Here is a 20,715-nt window from a genome sequence, read left to right on the forward strand (position 1 = left end):
TGTGTGAATTACATTAAGTTCTATGGGTAATTAGATATACATAAAATAATGATTGTCAGAAGTTTATGATCAAGGAAGGAGTTATATACATGTATAACATGTACCACACATCTATACACGTTAACATGTGCCAGAACATGTACTGCATATCATTCCGTGGCTGGGACTTAGTCACAGGGTTAAAGTAGACATGTAATGAGGGCACAATCCAGTTAAAATTTTCATCTTCTTTCCTAGGGAGTCTCTTAAGTGCCCTGTCTCTGGTCCAGGCTCTCTGCCTGTCCAAGAGTAAACTGATTCATCCATAGTAAAGATATGAGTCAAATATTCTGGCTTTGTTCTGAAGACTTTCTTGGCTTGGACTCAAGACACTGGACATTGTCTTCCAATTTCCTAGCTAGTTCTTTCAAATCTTCTCAAAAGCTATTATACAAAGAATGAATAATGGGAATTATCCAGTAGACCTTCCAAAAGCAATACCCAACAAAGTAACATTGAAGTTACACAAAACCATAGGTCGTTAAATTCTATCCCTGATCACCAGGAGACTAGTCAACAGCATGAATTCATCAGTTTGAATGCAACCCAGCAGAGAAAAACAATTCCAGGATTAGAAGTACTAATGAGATACAACTTTTTGGTATATGAATCATTATAAATTTACCACATATAGTGGAGGAACAGTTGAAAAATACTATTGCATTATAATGATACTCGGTGATATGAATACAGGGAAAACATTAAAATGAAACATTCACATTTGATGAAATCACCCTTGAACGATTTCTTAAAAATCACAAACAGGAGCTATATAAACTATTCAAATTATTCCTCAAATAATCTGAAAATGGAAGTTTTCTCAGTTCTAATCTGAGAAGCTGACCTGAGATTGTTGGAAAAGGATGCACTTCTCTGGGTTTATGCCGCAGGCAAGAAGAGCAGCAGTCATGTCCAAGATGCTCTGCCGGAGGAAGGCTGGGTCTTGGGGGACAGTGATGGAGTGTAGGTCAACGATGCTGTACAGCACAGAGCCATGCTCGTCCTGTAATCTCACCCAGCTCTCAATAGCTCCCAGGTAATTGCCAAGGTGGGGAATTCCTGTAGGCTGAATGCCAGAGAATATTCGCTTGGTGGCATCTTTCTGGAACAAAGGAAAACAAACATAATGCTTTTGAAGCAGAATCCATGAATCCTATGCCAGTGTTACCATAGCTATGGTTGTTGTCTTATTTTTTTGAACTCCTATCTGACAATCTTCATCCCTATGCATTTATATTGTTCCTACTCTATGCAAAGGACTATGTTAGGTGCTATGAGGAGACAGAAAATGATATTAAAAAATTTTTTTTTGCACTTGAAAGCTTACAAATACAAAGGCACATAAGAAAATGTCTGTATCTCCAAGAAAATGCAATCTAATTGGAGACAGAGGATATGCTTACAAAAATGTTAAGTTACAGTACAATGTGACAATATGATCGTGACCAGTTTGGAAAGATAAATAGTGGGGTAAAGACAGAAGTTCCCAAGAGGAAAAGATGACTATGGTTCTGGTGGTCAGTTACAAAGACTTCAGACGTAGGATCACATTTCACTGGAGATTAAAGGGGCCCAAGGGTTTCTCACATAATTCCATTCATTCTGTAGTTAAGGAAATAAAGGCCATAGCATTAGGGCTAAAGTCTACTGTTAATTCAGTTTCCTTTAAAAATAATTGCTAATATTATAATTTAATGTGCAGGATCTTGGGCGAAAAATTAGGAAACCTATACTCTATTTCTAATATTACTTCTTGATAAAGTTATTTAACTTTTTCATGCTTCAGTTTTCTTATACTTTTGATAAAAATCATACTTAGTTTTTTTTTTAATTTCTTTAAAAGACATTTTAAATTCTGCATTATTTTTTAAAGTATAAAATCATTTTTGTCATGGTCATGTTTTCCCACTGGTTTACACTTTCTATGATTAAAGTTGTAATAGGAAATGGGAAGAAGAAATACGCCTCTGTATTTGTAAGCCTCTGAGTTCAAAAAAGAATTTTTTTAATATTTTCTGTCCCTAATATAGGGTGAAAAATGCTACTTTTCCTTTGAATGATTTTGCATTCTATAGTGAAAAGCCAAAAATGAATGTCTATCAGTAACTGGGCTCTAAATAAAAGGTTCTGAAAAAATTAAATGAATCATTATCATTTTTAACAGCAACAATAAAAATATTACTAGTAACAGCCATAATTTATTGCACAACTACAATGTTGTAGGCATTTATGCTCAGTGTTTTATACATATTAATGTATTTAATCCTCATAGAACTCAGTGTGGTAGGCATGTGATTACCTCCATTTGCAGATGAGAGAACTGAGGCTCACAGATTTAATAGATTGCCCTGGGTCACACAACTAGTATGTAGAATTGAAACTTCAAGCCAGGTATCACTGACTTCAAAGCTCATGCACACTCCTTCCACTAGCTACCGTGTTTTGACTGGCCACCATCTATTAAAACTTCAGTGTACTATCCTGCTACTTTTCTATAGGTCTGAAAATTTGCAAAAAAAAAAGAAAAAAAAAAGAAAAAATTCTTTTACATGTATACTTGTGTATTAAATGCCAAGTTTCTGTACTGTACATAGCTAGGAGTAGAATTGCTGGGTCATAAGGTATGCATACGTGTCTCTAATTGTACTACAGTGTGCTAAATTATTCCTAAGTATGTAGCAATTCACAATTTATACCACAAATTCTTGTTGTTTTACATCCTCACCAACACTTTGCCAGTAGTTTTATTTTTAGTTAACTGGTTATAGAAGGTAGAACTGCCTTATGGTTTAGTTGCATCTCTTTGATTACTTATTAGAGAAGTTGAGAACTCTTATGGTTATTAGCTATTTTTATTTCTTCAACTGTGGAGAGCCTATTCAAGTTACTTTGCCTGCTTTTCTCAGATTGGATTGTCTTTTTATTGATTTAAGAATTTTTGTATATTCTGGATCCTAATATTTTTGTCAATTACGTGTGTGGCCAATATGTTCTCTCATTGTGTAGCTATTTGCCTTTATGTTATCTTTTGATGAAGAGATGTTCTTAATTTTACCAAATATATAATTTTTGACTACAGATTTTGCCATCGAAGACATCTTTCAATACCCTGAGTTCATGTATACATGTACATAAATATAAAGCATATGTATGTGCATGCTTTAAAGTTTTAGTTTTTACATTTGTCTGTGTCCTCTTTTGCATATGGTGTGAGGTAGGCATCCACTTTATTTTCTCTCCCCTTTTTCCCCCTTATATAGCTACATAATTGCTCCAAAATCGTTTATTGAAAAGACTGTCTTTCCCCACTGCTCTGGAATGCCACTTCAGCATAAATCAAGTATCTCTACATGTCTGGGTCTTTTTATTGCCTCATTGGTCCACTGGTCTATTTGTCTATGTCTGGACCAGTATCAAGTGCAGCTGCCTTCTTATTAAGTCCTGGGACCTGGTAGAGCAAGTCTTTCTACCTTCTTCTTCTTCAAGAGTATCTAACCCATCCTTGGTCCTTTTCATTCCGTTTTACAGTCATCTTTTTAAGTTGCAAGAGGAAAAAAAAAACTTGTTTGGGGTTTGTGACTGGGATTATACTGAGTCCATAGATTGCTTTGGGGAAAACCAACATGTTTATAATATTGGGTCCTCCAATCTAGAAAACCACATACCAATGAGGATTTAATGTAAAACATGATGACTATAGTTGATAACATTGTATTGTATAATTGAAAATTGCTGAGAGTAGAACTCAAATGCTCATAGATACACACAAAAAGATAAACACATGAAGTGTTGGTTGTGTTAATAATTAAGTAGGTGGGAGGAGGACCTTTTCACAGTGTATATCAAATCATCATGGTCTATGTACACTTTAAATATCTTCTAACTTTCTTTGTCAAGTATACATCAATAAAGCTAAAATTAAGAAAAGAATGACATTTTAAAGTCTTAACCTAATATTATATTTTATATATTTATATCTAACATTATATCTAACATTATCTCCTAAGAGCTAATCTACTTTAGGTACGTGACTGCCAAGGCTACTTACTTTGCCCTTCCCTTTCCCCAAGAATTTCAAATCCTACAAATACAGTCTATTTTCCCCATATTTGCTTGTTGTCCTCTCTGCTCCTGAGATGACAGCCATAAAATAGAATGCTACATCATAATTCCATGACCCAGAATTGTATTTGATCCAACCACTCAGGAGACCGAAAAGATTTGTGGCTCTGACAATATGAAAAATATCCTCTAAGTAACTGAGAACAAATACAATCTTACCACTTAAAACCATACACACGTACACACACAAGAGGCTTTCAAATGACTAACTCCCCAAATCACAATTTAGAGACACTATTCTAAAAACAGTTTGTAATTGAGAACTGAGGCAGGGAGTTGGGGGTGGAGGGGGTAGAGAGAGGGAGAGAGAAAAGTTAGCATAGAATAAGTACATATCAATGAGGCTTCCTCTAGGACCTTAGGACCTAAACCAGCCCTGGGTTCCTGATATGGGAATAAGCAAAGGAGCTTTCACTGAGGTTAAAAAAAAATGATTAATGGGCTTTAGGGCCTGATTGATGAAGAGAGAAAGCAAAGCAGAAAAACAAGCTCTGAACTTAATAAATGGAAGAGAGGAAAAAAAAAAAAAAATCCAGAAATGCTTGACCTAGGATGAAAGGGAATTGTTTATGGTCATGTAAAGGATTATAAGGACTAGAATATGAATATTTCCACATAAATTCCTCCATGTTCAAACTAAGGAATTATTCCCCAGGAGAAATGGAGAAACAAATTCTTGAGAAAACTAGAAGAGGAAAGCACTAGAGGACAGACTGTGGGAAAAAAGAATTGTGACCAGTGGGAATGAACTAGACATGATCTAATACGTCTTTTTCATTCTCTAGTTTCTGTGATTCTATACATCCAGGCAGAGGGAATGATGTTATCAAGAAATAAGAGCAACAAGAAATGTTTTGTTCAATTTTCAAGGAGCTATTAAAAAAATACAGGCTCTAAATGAGAACTGGATTCCTGGTCTTAAAAATATACAGAGAGTGGCTTGCTCTTCTGTGGTGAGTTTATGTTCCCGTCTGTTCCCCTGCAAGAGTCAGCAGGCAGCCTGACGGCATGGCAGGGGAGATACGCCTGGTACCATGAAATCATGGGGCTGGAATGTGGAGTTTGGGTGGTGGGAGGATGGGGGTTCTGTGTTCAAAAGCACTGGAGTTGGAAAAGAATGAAAGTGAAAGGAGCACGGGCTTCCCAGTGGACAGGAGGCAAACCACAAAGAAAACAGCTTCAAGACTAGCCCACAGGCATTCACTCATGGGGAAGTCTGGAGCATCAACCTTCAATCCCATCGCAGTGCACAGGGGCTAAAAAAGGAGCATTTTATGAAGTAGGTCTTCATTTTTATTTCAGGTGTATTTCTTTAACAAATGCCACTTCCAATCAATACATGAATTGGCTTGTTTGTAACAGAATCAGCATTACCAATGGGCAGCGTCAGCCCTGGGATTTGATATATTCCAGAGGAGACGGTAGGTGTTGGAATCAAAGGGAGAACAAACTTATCAATCTGAAAAACGTAGCTAAAAGCATTCCTGACGTAAGGTACTGAGCCTATCCAAAATTCATAATCACAGTAATTTCAATTACTGCACCCAAAAAACACTGAAAAATCCCAAGTGGCTAATTATGGTAAAAGATAATTTTTGTGATTAACCAAAGGAAGCTTCTGATTTTAATCTCAAGAGAATAAAATACATCAAAAGAAGGCTGTCTTTGAAACACTTTCAGCTTTGGTACAGTGATGGGAACCAAAGACACCAACTAAAGATTTCAAGATTCTTTTTACTAAGTCCTGCTTGTGTCCAGCTGTAACATCCACTGTGCATTCATCACACCTGTTTTAACTGTAGTCAACGGTGAACCAAAAACTTGGCTGAACAACCACTATGTCTAATTGGTTCAATGAAAGGCATGTTATCACAGATTGTGATAAAAAAGTAATCGACAACATTATCAACTAATTGGGTTGAAAATCTCTTTCTGCATGTCTAATTTATTCTTCTAATTGTATATAAATAAAAATTTCAACTTAAGACTCTCACTGCTTAGCTCTCTGTGTTTCTCAATTCTATCACGTATGTCACCCTACTATTTCAACCCTAGTCACCTCACATATATCTTCAACATTTTCTTGAAAATGTCTCTATCACTCATTAGTGATTTAAGAACTGAAACGTAGGAGACCCGGCATAGAAAAACAGCACTTTGGCCCTGGCTGGGAGGATCCAGGTGCTTCTCTGAAGCTTTCTTTGGCCACAGCTCAGCATTGTTCTGCCAGTCAGCTCCTTCTTCCAGAAAGAACAGAGAGTCCTGGGTCGGTGAGAAAATGCTGACTCAGCACCAAGAAAAAAAAAAAAACCCGGTAGAAATGAAAAAAAAAAAAACCTAAGTAGAAATGAAACCAGATGCTCAGACCTGGGAATCCATAGAGTGAATATTAATTCAATGTAAGAGAAGGCAGGTCTTATGTCACCCTCAAACAAGAAGTAATATGTAGGCCAACAATTAAAACTGCAAGAAAAAATCATTTTTTAAAAAGAAAAAAAGAGAAAGGTGTGACTAACCCATCAGACTGTGAGTTCCATAAGGGCACTTAATATGTATTGCTAGGCCAGGGAAATAGTTTAAAAAGAATAAACTTAATTTTTTTAAAAAAAGTTTTCTACAGACTTATTTAAGCCACCACCACATTTTAAGAGCCATGCATGTCTTTTCCCTCCGTGCACTGTGCTGTCCTTCCACCATGTGACTGAATGTTTCTGCAGATGTATTTTCCTTCTGGGGCTGAACTTCAGCTATCTGAAACATTCCTGGGCACTTGCATGTACCTCATCTCATGTGATGGAGGCAGGAATTACTGGCCTTACTTTCCAGAGAAGGACACTGCGAGGTTCAGCAACCTGCACAAGATGACAGGCAGGTGGTCAGATCTGGATAGCAGTCTCACCACTGGACTCCGAGTTCTGTCTCCTTCCTTCACACTGGGCTGCATCAGGTCTCCCCTCCACACACACGCTCCTCAAAGGGGAAGGTGTGCCACAGAGATGTTTCCTGAAAGGCCAAGGCACACAGCTGGTGGTACAGCTGGGACCAGAATCCAGACCTCCACAGCTCCGCCCACCAAACCATGACACTTTTGTGTGTTTATCACGTTTTTTTCTTCTTCTTTAATACCTCAACATCTCTTTGGGTTTGTTTTCTTCAGGTCTTTCTTTTCTGTCTTCTTGCTTACATATCCAACAGTACTTCAGTGAATATCTCACCAACAGACAGAGGTGATGAAATATAAAATCTGGGGACTGTGGCTCCCAGGAAAGATTGCACTGTCACCTTGGGGCAGCTAAGCTATGTTTAAATGCAAAGGTTATATGTAGGTACAGAATAAACTGGCAAGTCCTTTTAGTTTTTATTGAAAAAGTGACTAAAACTAGATTAATATATTATCTAAACACAACGTCAGTAATTATAACATATACGTAGTGAGAAATACTTTTAGTTTCTAATGTAATACTGCTTGCTAAACTAAATCAGCCAAGAGCAAATTCTTGACATAAATATCTTAACCACCATTACATAATTTATTTTTATATTGAATGGAATAGTAAATACAGGCAAGAGCTCAAGAAGTACTAAAAATTTTAAAGTATAAAGAATGATCTGAAATGCTTAAGAAAATATTAGTTTTTCCTCATAAGAAAATTTGAACATTGATCTTAAAGTGTTAGATCATACTGGGAAGGTAGGATTTCATCATGCCCTTTTGTGGCCGAAGGCTCATCCTACCCATGATCACCAATCACACAGCCACATCAATGCCCGCCTGATGGCCCACCCTTGGGCGATTGTCTGAGAACAGCTGTCCTTTTACAGCAGCTGAGAGATTTGACTCTTCACACCTAATCCCTCTGGCTGTTACTAAATGTGTGAGAAGTAGATTAGACTGGTATTTAAACTTCTCTTTTTTAGTTATGTGCCCTTTTTCCAATGCAATATTCTTACCAGACAAGCCTAATACAGAAAAGAGTCCAAGAAAAGCTTGGTGTAGGGGTAACGGGAGAGGTGGGGAGGGATCCCCAGGAGGCGGCCCCCTGCGAGCTTCCTAGAGCAGAGCTTTGCAAACAACTTGATTCAGTACCTTTTCAAAATATTAATATTTTGTTGAAAAAATGTTCTTTTTCAGAGTAGTGGGAAATACACAGAAGAAAGTTCTCAAAAAAAAAAAAAAAGCCTAGGATAAAAATGCAAATACCACACATAGAGACTTAGCTCTAAGCATAACTCTTCTCGTTTCTCACTCAAATTTTATGTGACACTCATTTCCCTTCCCAGTGGTCCTCCATCATCCTCCATGAGGAGCTGACCTTGTTATTTGCCTTTTTTCATACAACTCATCCCCTCAGCACTCAGACTGTTCCCTCATCCTGGAAGTTCCTCAGCCCTTTCCCTGCCTGGAGAACTCCCCATGGCCTTCAAGGTCTTCAAGGCCTAACAATCTCTCCCTGATTCTAAAGCTCTTAAACATACCTTCTCCCTACCAAACACACACCCACGTACACACACACACGTATACACACACGCACACACACACACACAGTCTCTCTCTCCAAGCAGAACAGATCCCTCTTTCATCAGTTCTTCATTATTGCACATATCACGTTGGTAACTTGGTAAATATTTTCTTATTTGCTTAGTAAATATTTTCCCACCCAGAATACGAGCTCTCCAGGGCAGGGGATGTCTTTTTCATCTTTATATCCCCAGTACATGGCACTGCCAGGTACATTGTGAGCATCTAATAAATGTTAGTGGAACAAATGACAAACCTCCCACCCCAACCCCACGTTCTCTGGCTCCATGTAAAGGGCAAAATAACTATACAAAATGAACCAAATGTTCCAGTTATAGGGAGTTCCTAAATAAGTTATGGCCTAAGAGTTCGTTTGAAATTGGTTTTCTGAAACTCAGAAACTCAGTTCTTTAGTAGGCAGTTAAGCTCCTGGAAGGCAGCCCACCGAAGCCTCACTGAACCCACAGTGTTTCTGAAGAAATGGTTCTAACAGCACCATTTCAGCTGCACCTAAACCCCATTCATAAAATTGTTTCTGTGGGAAAGTGAAGTCCAAGTTACATTTGGGGACACTAGAAAACCACCTACCCAGTGGTGGCTCTGATTTTCAAGCAGAAAGGGCTTACGGGGAGCAATCTGGTAAGAAGGGCAGGTTGTATTTGCACACAGACTTTGAAAATTAGATTTATGATTATTTGGAGGCGGGGCAACACATGGAAGCTCCCTCTTGCAACACTAGCTTTCCTAACACTGATATTGTGAGTATGAGGACTGTCCTGGAGGCAGTCGCCTTGGCCACTACTATGGGAAGAAAGAGCAGAGAAGGAAGGAGGAAGGAAGGTGGGAGCAGAGGTTCTCACAGGGTGTCCCTCCACCAGCAACATCACCGTAACAGGACCTTGTTAGGAATGCAGATTCCTGGGCCCCAACTCAGACCTACTGACTCAGAAATTCTAAGGGTAGGTTTTATCCCAGGAGAAGAAATGAGAAGATTTATGTAATCTGTGCTCCAACAAGCCTTCCAGGTGATTCTGATGCCTGCTCAAGTTTGACAGGGGTTTTGGGGGCACCAACACTTATTCTTAAAATTCACTTCAACCACACATAATGAGGTACAGATGAAAACACCATGAATAAAAGATAGAAGATACCTTCTAAGCCAACAGTTCTCAATCTTGGCTGCACAGTGATTATCTGGGAGTTTGGGTCCCATTCTTAGAGCTTCTGATTTAATCAGTTTCGGGTTTGGTGTGAGCATCAGGATGTCTTAAAGTCTCCCCAGGTGATTCTAATGTGTGGTCACGCTTGAAAAACCACTGTTCTAAGCCAACTACTACATAATTATTCTCCAAAACTGCCAACTGGGTCAGAAACATGGAAATATGCATATACACACACGAACACACAAATAGACTGTAAAAATATGAAAGGTTCAGTTGCTTATAATTTACATTTCAAGGTAATAAAATCCCTGAACATTTATTTATACATGGTCAGAGGCCCCTCTGGCTTCAGGCAGTTCTAATATGACATGAAGGTCAGCAGATTAAGAAGGTAAAGAGATTATGAAGGTGTGGTTAGAGCCTCTACATTGGTGAGAAAAGACACCTGGGACAAGTAAGCACACCATCTTCCAAGTTAGTAAACTTACTTGGCAATGCCCGGTTCCATAAATCCTTAAGGCTCAGAGATTCAGGAAGCACACGTATCCCAGACTTTGCCAAGAAAATAATCCCACTAAGAAGGTTTTGACATAAGAATTGTAATAGGAAGGAAACAAAATTATCTTTGCATAGAATGTTCTTTTCTACCCATTTCCCTGGGTGGCAAACTCTCCAGCACCCTCCAATCCCTATCAGAGAGTCTGAATTCAACACTCAAGCAGCCATAGGCAGGTCTCATGGTCAGCTTGGTTGGCTGACTAAGACCCGGACTAACGACAGGTGGCCTTGGCTAATCGAGGCCAAGATGCCAGAAATTCTTCTGCATGACATACGAAATAACTCCATGACTACAAGTGTTCTAAACCTTTGAGAGTGATAAAGTGTGAATTTTTTTACAAGGTACTCACAATGCTAACAGAGAAAAAAAAAATTCTAAAGTTATTTTCCTGGAATACAGATAGTTCACTCAAAATAAAGAATCTCTTTGGCTGTCCTGACCACAGCTAGGAGGAAGAAGTCTCATTTTCCAGCGACCCACGGCTCCCTTTCTCATTATCTGACCTGTAGACAGATATAATCCCCAGGGCTGTGGTTGTTTTAACAATATTTGTTCAGAACCTTCTTGTCAGCTCATACTGTTAAGTCAACTTTAGAATAAATTAGAAAATTCACAAAGTCAAGCAGTCAAATATGACTAGGATAACTTGTTTGGTTATTGACCATGGTTAAGAAGCAGGCTCTAGGGGTAGGTTGCCTGGGTTGAAGTCCTGGTTCTATTCCTTGTACAGCCTTGAGCATCTACGAAATGAAGATAATGATATACCAACCTCACAGGGTAGACGGGGTGGAGGGGCTGTGACGAGTTTACTAGTGTAAAGTGCTTAGTGCCTGGCATGGAGTAAGTTATCTGACCATTTATGGAGGTCAAAATTTTAAGTGTTTAAATATTTTGACCCAAACATCCAACATACAGAAATTGGTCCTACAGAAACACGAGAATGTAAGGATACAAGGCATTCCCCACATGATTATTTCATAACAAAAGCAACTAAACGTCCACTAGTAGGGAACATATTAATTAAATAGTTGTTTTATTATTATATGAAGGAATACTATGCAACAGCTAAGAAGAATGTTAAGTACTGAGCACACAGAGAAGAGGTGAAGAGGCCCAAATCTGGTGTCAGAACAACAACTCCAATGCCAGCTCTGCACACACTAGCTGTGTTTCCTTGTACAAGTCACAGAATCTCATCTATAAAATGGGAGTAATAATAATAAATAATAATAATAATAATAAATGGGAATGCACAATGACTACCTTTTGACACTTTTGTACTATTTAACTTTTTTTTTTTAAGGGCATGAACATTTTCAGTGGCCAAATTTTTAAAATATGCCTAGTTTTTCTATATGGCCTGATTATACTAGTTGACATGTAATTACAAGGGTCTCATTCTAACAGGAACCTCAGTTAACATTATTTTCATTTTACATAATGGGAAATAAAGATGTGAATAAAGTCAAGTGATTTATTAAGCTTACATACTAAGTTATTTGTAAGCTGGAATGAGAATGGAAACAATATAGGTTAACAGAACAGAAATGAGTTTTGGGAATCAGAGAGTGCTAGGTTCAAGTTCCCTCTACATCTCTTGGTAGCTTGCACAAATTATTTAATCTCTCTGAACCTCAGTTTTATTATGCGAACAATGAGGTTAACAATAATAATGGCTAACATTTATTGAGTGCTCACTGTGTGCAAACTACTCTAGCAAGGGCTATGAATGCATTATCTCATTTAATCCTCACAAAAAGCCTCATGAGGTAGGTAGTACCATCATCTCTGTTTTACAGATGAGGAGGCTGAGGTGTTGAGGGGTTCGGTGAGTACTGCATAGCTAGTAAATAGTGGAGTCGGGATTTGAACACAAGTAGATCAAATTCAGCTGTATACACTTCAGAGGGAGACTGAGATACAGCAAGGCGCTCAAGAAATTAATTGCTTTTACCCCTCTGATTCAATAAATGATGCTACCTCCTGAAATGAATGACCTAAAATCTGCTTTAATTTTATGTCATGATGAACTTCTAGGGGGACGTGTGACCCTCTCTTTTGCACCGCTCACAGTAATGATAACTGCCCTATGTATGTCTTGTTTTCATTTAGAAGTGGTGGCCCGTACCAGGGCAGGTGACAGGGACAGTGGTTCTTATTCATCTGGGCAGCAGCTTCAGTGCTAATTCTAAACACAGGTGGTGAGAGAGACAGCCAACAGGAAGCGCGAAGGAATCACCGCTGACATGTGCAACTGGGAAGATTGATGGTTTCCCTCTCTCTTTTTCCCCAATGCGTCGGCCTGGGGGCAGAGACGCAGAAGCTGCTGTGCTGGGGACAGTAAAATACACAGCACCATGTCTACTTTGTTGCAATGCTGATTAATGAGACTGAAATGACACAGAAAACAGGCAGGGCTTAGGAAGGAGAATTCACAGGCCTTTCTTTCTTTAATGATTTCAACAAAAGCAGTTCCCATAAACTGCTGGGTTTGAACTGGAATGCCCCGTGGTTAGAGCAAGGCAGGGGTGTATTTGGAGGAATGTGTGGCGCAAAGGGTGAGAGTGTAAGGGGAGTCTGTAATGAAGTAAATTCACTTATGACCGGTGAGCACAAATCACAATGAATGAATTCCTCTCCTCTATCTGCTTGGCCAAAAACTGTCACAGAGTTCCAGGCAAGATAGTTATTTACCTAACAATATGAAGAGGACATGAGAATAAACTATCACAAAGACTTTTCACTCTGATGAAAGCACCCATTGAGTTTTTTAAAGCTCGAAGACAATATCATCAATTTTTCGCATTTTACTGCAGCTACATATTGTATACAGTAAAACAGTATTGCCTTTTTGAGAAAAGACAAACTTGAACACCAAATATTATTTCTAGTACTTACTATTAACTATCTGTGGGACATAGCCATTCGGACGTCCCACCAGCAGCTCTTCACACTTAGTGACACATCCAAAGTGGAGTCTACTGACTTGTGACCTTCCAGTCAATTCTCCCCAAACCTACTGTTCTGTATTTTCAATCCTGGCTAATGACAGAACCATTCACTCAGTCTCCCAACCACAGGAGTCATCCCTGATTCCTTCCTTTCCCTCACCGGATTCTGTGGGTTAAAATCCTGGCTCCTCCAATTACTAAATCTCTGGCAAGTATTTGTGCCTCAGTTGCTTCATCTGAAATCAAAATTTTAATAGTATTAACTTCATTAGGATCATTGTAAGAATTAAATATATTAGTACATAAAAAGTGCTTAGAATAGCTCCTGGCACATAGAAAGCACTCATTAAATATCAGCTATGATTGATTTTAAATGTTCTCACCACCAAAAAAAAATATATATATATAATTATATGAGGTGGTGGATGTATTAACTAATTCACTGTGGTAACCATTTCACAATATATACGGGTAACAAGTCACTATGTTGTACATCTTACACTTATAATATGTCAACTGTATCTTAAGTAAGATGGAAAAAAGTAGCTATGATTATTAACATGTAATTAATTGCTAAATCTTCAGGGATATTATCCAATAAAATTTCACTTCTCCCTCTCCATCAATATAGTCTAATCCCCAGTCATCTCACCTGTGCCGTTTCAATAGTTTCTGACTTTTTTATCTTCCATACCACCACCTGAACTGTCTTCTTAAAGTAATGAATCTCCACTGGTTCTTCCTTTCCTACAGTCAAGTCCAAACCCCTCAGGTTTGTGTAGAAAATCCTTCATAATCTGACTTCACACACATACAGATTACTGAGACCTGGGAGGGGCAAGTTTCTCCATGAACGAGAAACAACTGAGAAGTCCTATAAGAAATTTCAGATTAGTGTTTTATATTTAATATTTTATAACATGCCACTTTTCATTCTTCATCCTAGCACTAGGGCCAATATCATACTCAACTCAAACCGCAAGAGTAATCTTTAGTATGTTCTATAATTTAAAGCCCAACACATAAAAAATATTGGTATCTCAAATGACAGTATTCTGGGTCAGATTAAATTAACAGCATTTCCATTGCTGGGTGTAGTGGCTTGACTGTGTCCCCCCAAAACTCCTGTCTACCTAGACCCTCAGACTGTGACTTTGACCTTCCTTGGAAACAGGGTCCTTGCAGATGTAATCAGTGAGGATGAGCTCACGCTGGATCAGAGTGGGCTGTAAATCCAATGACTGGTGTCTCTACAAGGAGAGGAGAAGACACACAGAGACACGGAGGGCAAAAGGCCGTGTGAAGATAGCGGCAGAGACCAGAGAGGTGCAGCTACAAGTCAGCAAATGCCAAACTTTGCAAGGAGTCACCAGAATCTAGAAAGAGTCAAGGAAGGAGTCTCCACTAGAGTCCCTGCAGAAGAGCATGGCCCTGCTGACATTTTGATTTTAGACTCCTAGCCACCAGAAATGCAAGAGAATAAATTCCTGCTGTTTTAAGCCATCTGGTTTGTGGCACTTAGTTACGGCAGCCTTAGGGGACACACTCGGCTAATGTCGTACGCTGATACGGTGAGCCTTCAGGACCTGTAATCTGCCAGGCAACTGAGCTTCTCCAGAGCTGCACAGGCCCATGCTGGGGCAAGGCTAAGTGGAATATAAGCATTCTGCACTGACTGTCGCGACTGGCCGAACCATGACCACACATACATAGACAGTGGTGCTGAGGTGTGGGAAGCATTACTGGGTAGATCATGTCCAATAAACAGCTAGCATCAACTGCAGGGATGTACCCATAGATCAAGTTGCTGTTACTTTGTTCTGGGAAAATCAGAGTTCTAGGATCACATTTGCACTGATTCCATAAAATTACTGTACATAGTTGGCTTTGCTCCATTTATTCCTTCTGTTTAAGGAGTAGCTTTACAGTTTTCACTATGCTGTAATCACTCAGAAAAATGTAAATTTACACTTAGCAAATACGGCTTCCTTTGGTAAAAAAAATATTGACTGGGTACCATTTTTCTGATGAAATAGTATGACGTGCACTATTTGAACTGCCACGACCTAGTGTTCTCCTCTGAAAGTTCTTTTTTTTCCTTTGAAACCTTAAGAGATTATTTTTGGGCATAGTTATCCCAGCCCAAATAGTTCTGAGATATAGGTTTTCTTAGCTAATAAACAGTGAACTATTTCTTTTACTTTTATAAACTAAGAAAATATGCCTATAATTTTTCTTTGAGGCTCTTTAGAAAGAATTCTTATAATGGTTTGTAATAAACTTGGGGAAGAAAAGGGAAAAATTCACATTTGGAAACTAGTGTCAGCTGATCATTAATTTACTATCCCCCAACTTTTTTTTTTTCCTGCAGGGGGAGGTAATTAGGTTTATTTGTTTTTTTGATGGAGGCACTGGGGATTGAACCCAGGACCAAGTGCATGCTAAGCATGCACTCTGCCACTGAGCTATACCCTCCCCCTTACTATCCCACTTTATATTTGAAAGGTTATTTGAGTAATCTCTGAAAGCGCTCGATGATAGCCCATAATGTTGGAGAACAAACAGTCCAAAACAGTTTTGACATGCCACATTAGTTTCCTGCACGTCACATCTTTGGGCCTCTTACACAATTCTGAAAAAGCTGGTAATCTACATGTAGATGCAGAGACAGCGTTGTCAAAGAAGTGTCAGGATTGAGGACGTTTCAGGGTTTTCAATTCCTCACACTTGTTAACAAACCCTAGAATTTTGCTCAATTGAGTACTTAGCTTTTCCTCTAAAATTTCCCCACCCTACATTTAATTTCCTATTTATGTTTAATGGAAACATAATTCTGATTTGCACTCACTCTGTGTGTGTGTGTGTGTGTGTGTGTGTAAAATAACTCTACATTCCTTAGGCAGTTGTCTCATTATACCTAATAAAATTCAAGAATATTTCTTTAATTAAGAGGGCCTGGCCTTTTCTAATTGTTTACACAAATTGATGACACTTTTTCATTTCGCTTTAAGTTGTATCATCATTTACTGCTGAATAAATGGAAAAAAACATTTATCTCATTTATAAGGTAATGCGGCATCATAATTTTATTTCTCTAATTCCAGTTATTTCACTTGGAATTTGTGCATTTTTGTGCTAACCAAGTTGTGAATTTATAAACCAAAATAATTATTCTCTTCTAGATTTTAGTTTGATTCCCAACTCCAAAACCCTGCCTTTATTCACCAATGAATATTTATCATGTCCCTTTTGCAGTAACACTGTTTTTCAATAAACTTTCAACTCTAATTTTATTTTTATTTATTTTATGTGCTTACATGGGTGTATTCTATTTTTGTAAACATACCTTGAGTCAAAAATGATTAACTTTCCTCAACTTTACCGCAAAATTAGCACTCACACTCAAATTGTAATGATTTTAAATGCACTTTAACTCTGCTCCATTTGGAAATTTTTTATATTGTACATAATTCTCCTCTATGACTAACCATTAGTAGGGTAAAATAATTAGTGTAAATAATAGAATATTGCTCTTATATTCAACAATTTCAATCAGATGGTTTGAAAGTACATCTTGAAAGTAGAACATGATTTTTCATCTACTTAGATGACAAATTACTATACACTGACTAATTATTAATGATAAAATACATGGTACCACAGGTGACACTACTGTTTGCCTCAATTGGTAAACTCTTGGACATTTTTCTGAAAAATAACACTGACTCTTTTTTATATTACAATCAAATAATCATAGTTACTGAGAAAGTAATTGCAAATGCTTGTGCCATAACCATCAAACAGTGAAGAGGGAGAAATGTACGCACCAAGTGAAACAGAGCTGTTTTGTGTGGACAGGCAGAACACCAACTGGGTAAAAATGATGCAGCTGAAATGGCAGCACTTGAGTTATATTAAAGTATAATACATACATATACATAGTTTTTAAATCTTCCATCTTGATGACATTTTTTAAAGCACTGCTGAAGAAAACTATAGCCCAATGATCTATCAGATGATTTACATTACATTTTGCAAGTTCTCTCATGTTTCTGGCAGTTTTACATTTTTGCTGATCCATACCTCATCAGCACTGCAGAGTTAACAAGACTCAAGTGTACTTTTTTCAGCCTTTTTCTCCTACCACTCTACTCCATGAATTGTATATTCCTTTTAGTTACCTGAAGAAGCCATATTCTTTCTAAATTCTAACCCTTTGCACATTCACTTCTCTCTGCCTGGTGTGCCTGTCTTCACCTGACAGATTTCAATTTATATTTTAAGACCCAGTTCGGACATCACCACATTTATGAAGTCTTCTCCACCCTCCCAAGGTAACTTGAGTTATTTGCTCCTGGAAGTACCTACATTGCTTTGTTCTCCCTCTTCTGCCTCACCAGCCAGTGAAATCCTCACGGGCAAGATCCATGTTTCCTCCCATTCCTAACATCAACAGGGTGGAGGTTCAATACACGTACATTAACAAAGTAGAAATGAATACTAATTATATGCAACTTATAGAATGCAAGAGCTGGAAGCCTGGTTGTAGGTTTCCAGGCACTCAGTAACCCCAGAGAAGAGAATAAGAAAGGATATTTTTAAGACTAGCAGGACATTTTCAAATGATCCCTTCCCAGGTTACCTATATAAATGCCAGGCATCTTTTAGTCAACAATATCTACAATTAGAACACTTTTCCAAATTCTTAAAGTATCATAATTTTAGTAGAATCTACAATAAAATACTCTTAGAATAAAATGTATGGAAAAATTATTTCTATGAACCCCTTATAAAATTGTTCAATTCTCCTTAGAATAAAAGCAATCATACCTCAAGGTTCAGAGTGGCTTTTGTGTGTTAATTTCCTGACATTTTATTTTAACAAGGTGATGTTAAAAGGCATTCACAAGTATACAGGGAGCTCATGTATGAATTCAATTTGATTTTTGACCAGTTCTCCCCTTAGGAAGAGTGTGCCTAACCTACAATATAGTGCTACTTCCTTCTTCTGGAAGACAAGCACTGCATGCCCCCCACCAGGCACCCAGGGGCCTGCCTAATTCGGCTGGGGCAGGAATACAGCAGAACACTGCAGGATCAGGATGTTTTGAGTTGAGTTAAGGGATGGGGTTTATGGGAAAACTGAGTGGAAATTTGTTTATGTTTTTTAATCTGAATCTTTAAAAAGGATAAATTAAGAATCTCAGAATCAACCTCAGATGTTGTGTGATGACTTCAACCCATCAAGTGGCCTCTTAAAACAAAATATTTTGAAATCTAGTTCCTCCTCTGCTCACCTGCTGCTGCTATGGTTCAAGGGGCCAGGGCTTCCACTGTTGCAGTTCCTAACAACCGAAAGCAACATGGAGGAAAATGCTTTGGTCCTACTAGTGTCCCCGGTTGTAATGAAACAGCAAACTCCTAATGTTAACTGGCAATGTTGAGGAGAAATGTAGGTTTTAGTATCAGAATCATTCCAACTTCCCTCTATCAGGAAATAATCAATTTGGAATATTAGTTCATAAAGGTAAAATCAAAACAAGCCCATGTAATTTTTTATAAAGGTTACTGAAACAATTTTCCCAGTGAATAAGTTACATTTCACATTTTAGTCTCATCTTAAGGAGGCCTCTGCCTACCACAGGTGCCCCATATCTAATTATTGAATAATTGAGTGTCATCACCAGTTTCTTCCTTATTCTCATAGAAAAATAAAAGACTGTAAGTCTTTCTTCTTTTCTTTTTCAAGCAGTGTCTGTCCGTGTCTTCCTTTCTCTTCAGTCTTTTACTTTAATGGCACAAGCCATTAAATCTGAGATATCTTGATCTTCACTTATTACATCTGGTACAGGATTCCTAACATGGGTTCCAAGCGTCTCTAACACACATGCTAGTTTTAAGTAGGGATATCTGAACCACCTAAGTTACTGGAATAATCAAATGAGGAGGCAAAATCAGGAAGGTGCAGGTTCTTTGGGGGCCACTGAAGCTGCAAATATGGTCCCAAATATGACCGTTTCTGAATTTGGGCCAAATCCCAGAGCTACAAGCAGCAGAATAGTGTGTGCTAGATCTAACAACTCACCCTTTCATCCAGTATTGCAAAACAAAATCACCACTACCATTCCCTTACCCTAGGAAAACGCAACACAAAAAAATGGGGACTTGCAGAAAAGGTTCCATCTATTAAGTCCTGTTTCTAAATTGCAGACAGTTATGAGCTTAGTTTAATGATTATATTTGATTTCACCTAGGCCCTTATTAGGGGTCAAGAGTAGTTTAATTCAAGTAAAATAAACTTTCATAAGCACATCCAGATAACAGATCATCCATCCATCCATCCATCCATCCATCCATCCATCCATTCAAATATTTATTGAGCACTAACCATGGACCAAACACTGTTAAGCAGTAGGGATACAAGAGTAATAAAACAGAATCCCTGCCCTTGAGAACTCTGCAGTGCAGTGACTATTATGCGGTGCCCAGCTAATTCACTGATTCATTTTATTTAGAGCTAATTTTAATTCTCTAGTCTACTTAAGCCCCAGGAGCTTTCCTCCTCTTATCAGATCACCCCAGTTCTTCTTTACTGAGCTCAGTATTTAGTATCACCTTCGCTAGTCTGCACCACCAAGTACTTCCATGTAGATAACCATCTTCTCTCCTCTTTTGTTTTAGAGAGAAAAATCCCTTGAGACTAACCCTTTCCCACAGTGCTATTTATCCTCTCGTGTTCTTAGGACTATTTCTCCATCAAGTTATCTTTTACTTTCTTCCATTTTAAATCGTCATCTCTTTACACATTCTTTCAGATTGTGTAGGAATATAAAGAAGTCTAGTCCTACCTGAGTTATTTCTCCCTTTCGTACTCTTCCTAAATATTGCCAGGAGAACCCTATATCACCACCACCACTTTAACTCCCTATAATCTGGTTTCTCATCCACCAAGTTACTAAAGCTTTTCTAAAACTAATAATGGTCTCTTACTCCTTCAATCCAACAGCCTCTTCTGTCTTGTTCTCCAACGGTCTCTCTGAATCTACCAACTGACACTCCTCATTATCATCCTTTAAAATATTCTCCTTTGATTTCCACAAAACTACACTGTATTGTTTGTATTTTAACCTATCTGCTTTCTCCAGTTTGGGGTCCAGCTTTTCTAATCTTACCGGCTAAATGGGGTCTTACCCCATAGCGGCAGTTTCCAACTTTTTTCTGCCATGACAGGTAGTGCTCACTGGAAGGGGAGCCTCCGTTCTTTCCCTATTCTTGTTCCCCACTTGGATCAGAAAATTGCTCGTTGAAATGACCAGCTTCAAGAATCGTGACTGGGTCAGATTTGTTACCAGATGAATCTTG

The 20,715-nt window shown here is 38.3% G+C and overlaps 1 protein-coding gene across 1 annotated transcript in view; it reads right to left on the reverse strand.

Moving 5' to 3' along the window:
* Positions 1 to 20,715, reverse strand: part of WARS2 (tryptophanyl tRNA synthetase 2, mitochondrial) — an 85,275-nt gene that overhangs the window by 46,624 nt on the left and 17,936 nt on the right. Inside the window, exon 2 of the mRNA XM_010968021.3 lies at positions 884 to 1,141. Coding sequence (XP_010966323.1) covers positions 884 to 1,141 — 258 coding nt within the window. The remainder of the gene's footprint in view (positions 1 to 883; positions 1,142 to 20,715) is intronic.

Source organism: Camelus bactrianus, chromosome 9 (genome assembly GCF_048773025.1).
Source record: "Camelus bactrianus isolate YW-2024 breed Bactrian camel chromosome 9, ASM4877302v1, whole genome shotgun sequence".
In the NCBI taxonomy this organism is placed as follows: domain Eukaryota; kingdom Metazoa; phylum Chordata; class Mammalia; order Artiodactyla; family Camelidae; genus Camelus; species Camelus bactrianus.